The sequence below is a fragment of the Apis dorsata genome, unplaced genomic scaffold (assembly GCF_000469605.1).
Source record: "Apis dorsata unplaced genomic scaffold, Apis dorsata 1.3 scaffold_82, whole genome shotgun sequence".
NCBI classification, from domain to species: domain Eukaryota; kingdom Metazoa; phylum Arthropoda; class Insecta; order Hymenoptera; family Apidae; genus Apis; species Apis dorsata.
Window position 1 is genome coordinate 72,172 of NW_006263380.1, and position 4,563 is coordinate 76,734.

A 4,563-nucleotide genomic window follows, 5' to 3' on the forward strand; every position below is an offset into this window, starting at 1 on the left:
TAATAATAAAAATAATAATAATAATATTAATAATAATAATAATAGTAATAATAATAGTAATAATAATAATAATATAACATAATAATTATTAATAACAACAGCAACAACAACAAGAATAATAATAATAATAATAATAATAATAATAATATATAATATTATAAACATAATAATAATATTATAATATAACGTAATAATAATAATAATAATAATAATAATAATAATAGTAATAGTAATAGTAATAATAATAATAATAATAATAATAATAAGAATTGATGTTTAATAGCAGAAATAAATTATACATAACGCGAGTGTGGCTCGCGGGAGAACGATTTTTCTCTTTTAAGAAAAATCATTTAATCAGTCCTTTTTTTTTTTATAATCGATATAATTTCTTGTCTTACTCAAGACTCGTTCGTACTCTATTATTTTATCCACCCCTTACGAGCAACCACTTGCATCACGTTACAATATTTCAAATATATATTTCTCGTCTCGTAATTTCGAAAGAAGGTGGATGATGGATCTATTTGCTTACTAAAGGATAAGAAAAGAACGAGAAGATATATAAGGATGGAATCAGAAAAGAAGAAAAGATGAGAAGGAAAGAAGAAGGAAAATTAAACAAATTTAACATGTTGTACGCTTCAATTCTCATTTCTTTTGAAACGAAAGAAAGAAAAAAAGAAAGAAAGGAAGGAAGAAAAAAAGGAAGATAGAAAGAAAGAAAAAAGATAAAAAGAAAAAAAACATATATATCTCGTTCGAACGTTGCTCCAACATTGGAAACTCAAAATAATATTCATAATTGGTCCATGATTAAGCCACGATCGTTTGAAAGAAAAAAAAAAAAAAGAAAAAAAAGAAAAGACTAGAACCGTGACTAGTTGCAGCTAATAAATACAGCTTAACGTAATAATAATTTCATTTCATCACTTTGGTATTCGCTCTAAATAAAAAATATATCGGATCTCTATATATAAAAAAAAAACACCGAAAAAAAGTTGAACAAAACAGAAATGAAGCTGATCTCACAACGGTTCTGAAACTGTGCATTCATTCAAATAACTGGTATTCGATATTTACAACTCCAAAACCGCGTAGAAATTCACATGTGGATCAAATATTGGATCAACGTCGATGCGGATATTGGTCGAGTATTCGGTGTATATTATATATGCGAATATCGGATCGAGTTGGGGAATTTCACCCTTTTTGGGGGGCCGCGAGACGTTTCGTTCTCTCCTAATCATCTCGTCTTCGGCTTACCGCTCACGTTCTCGGGTCTCGTCTTTCGAACGAGCGAGGTTATCAGACGACAGATCGTGTGTACGTGATCGTTCGATCAAACAGGCGACGAATTCCGCGAATCTCGGCTGATTTTTGATCCAGGTGAATCATCGGCCGATTTATCGTGTTCCCTCGAAATCGATCGATAAGGCTCGTGATTTAGCGTGAGAAAAATTTAGACAAAAAAAAAAAAAAAAAAAGAAAGAGGAGAAAAGAAGAAAAGAAACTACTGAAAAAAGAAAAAAATAACGAAATCGATATCGTTCGATCAAAGGATCATCGATTACGAGAGAAAACAATCTCAGGATATTTGCAATCGGTATCCGATAACACGATTGATCCTGCTATTAAAAGATTTCGTCCTTTCATTTTTTCTTTTTTTTTTTTTTTTTTCATTTTTCCATTTCCATTAAGGAAACTACGCGTAAGCACGATGATTCTAATAAGAAACAACAAGAAGATGATGATTACTCGTAAGATTACGATTTACCTAAGCTGCTCTCTCCGACAAGGACAATGTTTCTCTCGCAGCAGCATCCCGTCAACGCGGAATTCTCTTCTTTTCAGTCCAAGTTTTCTCTCCTGATATCGCGGATGATCGTCTACGAACCGTTTTTTCAGGAAAAAAAAAAAAAAGGGGCGGCGTCGGCGGAGTGTTCCACTCGTCGGCGGACGATCAACAATTTTACTATCTTAACCATCTAGTAATGTCAGTAAAGCTCTCGTTGCTGACGAAGGTCGAATCTTCGTTTTTTCACCCTTATTATCATTAACGTTGTTCGACCTTCTTATAAAGCTTTGTCTAAAAAATAAGAAGAAGAAGAAGAAGAAGAAGAAGAAGAAGAAGAAAAAAACAAATCAGAAGCCTCTCTTCAGCTGATCTCTCTTCGCTTCTGAATCTCCTTCCCTGGATGTCCTCTCAAGAATCGTTCGTTCATCCAACGATCCATCCTTGTATCAGTTGCCTTGTATCGTTCGAGTTCCTTCCCTCTCTCCTTCTCTCTCTCTCTGTCTCTCTCTCTTTCTCTTTCTCTTCGAAGCTTCGTCGAAGCAACCCTTGAAATCCCTCGTGGGTCAGCCCCTATTTTCTCCAGGACTTACAACGTTGTTCACGACCCAGTTCAAGCCCTACCGCCGCTCGAATCGAAATTTGTACGTCATCTCGGGGAGAGCCAGGTTCCCAATGGGGATCGTGTAATCCTCCTTTTGCACGGGCGTTATCGTGAAGTTCTTCAGAATGCTTGCCAAGATTGCGAAACTCACGTATTGGACCAATTTGTAGCCCATGCAGGATCTACGACCACCGCCGAAAGGCAGAAAGTGTTCAGGCTTTAACAATCTTCCGTTCTGCACGAATCTGTCCGGTATGAATTCCTCTGGGCTGGTCCACAGATCGGTGGACATGTTCAGATCGTAATTGTTCAGGAAGATGAACGTGTCCTTCTTGATTCTGAAACCTGAGGAAGAAGAAGATGGATCGATATCGATAAATTTCTTTCTTTTTTTTTTTAATTGGTTGTAAATCAAAGCAAACGTGATGAAATAAAAAATAGAGGTATTGTTACCACTTACCAGCGATAGAGCTATCTTGATTAGCAACGTGAGGGACAATGGGGCTGGCGATTATCCTGATAGTTTCCAGGATGATGGCCTCGACGTAAGGCAAGGATCTTCTGTTCTCCAATCCTACGAAGTTGCCCGCGAGGCCGAGAGCATCTATCTCATCCTGCGCCAATCTCTGAATCTCAGGTCTCGTCGCGAGGAAGCCTAAAACTTTGACCAAGAGATTTCCAATAGCCGTGTGGCCACCGATGATGTCCTCCATGACGAAGAGAGCCGTGTTCCAGGACATTTGGGGCTCTGTCCCGCTCTTCACGTGATTGATCAGACAATCCACGTAATCCTTCTCGGGCACGACGTCGTTCCAACTGTTCAATCTGTCCGCAATGATGTTCTTGATGACGAATCTTCGGATCTCGTGGCTCCAGTGCGCCATTCTTGCCATGTTCCTGTGGTGGAGAGGCATAAGGAAAGGCAGGAAGTCGGCCGCGTATCCCTGATTCACCTCGAAGAACACCTTGTCGAAGTTCTCGACCATGTTTCGGAAACCGTCGTGCTCCAGATGAAAGTTCTTCGAGCAAAGATAGGTGATGAAGATGTTGGCGCAGCAATGGAGGATCAACGGTTTCGCGTGAACGCTCGTGCCCGACAAGGAGTCCAGATGGTTCACCATAAACTCCATCTCATCGCCAATTATACCGTTCAGCTCGTTGAAACGCGTGGAGAAGGCGCGGGGAAAGGTGTGCGCGCGAAGCATCTCCCTTCGGGCTTTCTGCACATCCGACCAGTTGCAAAATGCCAGGGCTGTAAAATTAAATGGGGAAGCCTTTTTTTTTTTACAACGTAAACGGATTTAAATTCGAGGAATTTCTCTTTAATAACAAGTTAAAAAATAATATTTCGTTCGAATAATCCCTCTGGAAATTTCCACGGATGGAAATGGAATGATTTCCACGTTGGATAGTCGACACCTGACAGGGACGAATCGATAACGGATATATCGATCGAAGATGATGACCACGTGATTAAACTTGACCTTTCGACGGCAACTCGTGACGCACGTAGATGCGTTTCGAAATATCGTCGAGTGGCGAAAAAAAAAAAAAAGAAAAGAAAAGAAAAAGAAAAGAACAAACAAAAAAGAAAGAAGCAAGAAAAGAAAAGGAAAAATTCCGTTGACGCGGTATATATATTTATATATATATATATATATATATATATATACTGTTGCTCCTCTCCCTTTCCGTGGTGTCGCGCTTCACGCGCTTTTCGCTTCCTCTCTCTTTCTCTCTTTCTTGTTCGGCGAGGGGAACGCGTACGCGGAAATGCAAGCATCGGCAGATGCCGATCAAGCGGACTCGGCAGAAAATCGATTCATCGGCCCGGCTGGCGTGAGCCACCGACCACTCGATTTGAAATCGAAGCGGTCGCGGGGCAGACCAGAACAGGAAGTGACCTGGTTTCTCGTGGTAGGACATGCCGCTCGACTCGCCTCCTCGAGCACAAGGAATCCAGGATTTTCAGATTTTACGATCAACTGTCAATCCTTGTTTCAATCGTATTTCAATTTTTCAATATTTAAAAATATCTTTCTCCCCATATATATACCGTTCCCTTCTCTCTACACCGTTTTACCGCAATTGTTTTGAGATTCGTTAACGTTCGCAACATTTAACGTGTATATAATATAGAAAAAAAAAAAAAAAAAAAAAAAAA

At 39.2% G+C, this 4,563-nt stretch overlaps 1 protein-coding gene across 1 annotated transcript in view; it reads right to left on the reverse strand.

Annotated features, from left to right (window-relative positions):
- Positions 1–1,126: 1,126 nt before the first annotated feature.
- LOC102680693 (cytochrome P450 307a1-like) overlaps positions 1,127–4,563 on the reverse strand; it is a 5,109-nt gene continuing 1,672 nt past the window's right edge. Inside the window, exons 2-3 of the mRNA XM_006610884.2 lie at positions 2,860–3,651; positions 1,127–2,744 (exon numbers count right to left, since the gene is read on the reverse strand). Coding sequence (XP_006610947.1) covers positions 2,416–2,744; positions 2,860–3,651 — 1,121 coding nt within the window. The 3' untranslated portion in view covers positions 1,127–2,415. The remainder of the gene's footprint in view (positions 2,745–2,859; positions 3,652–4,563) is intronic.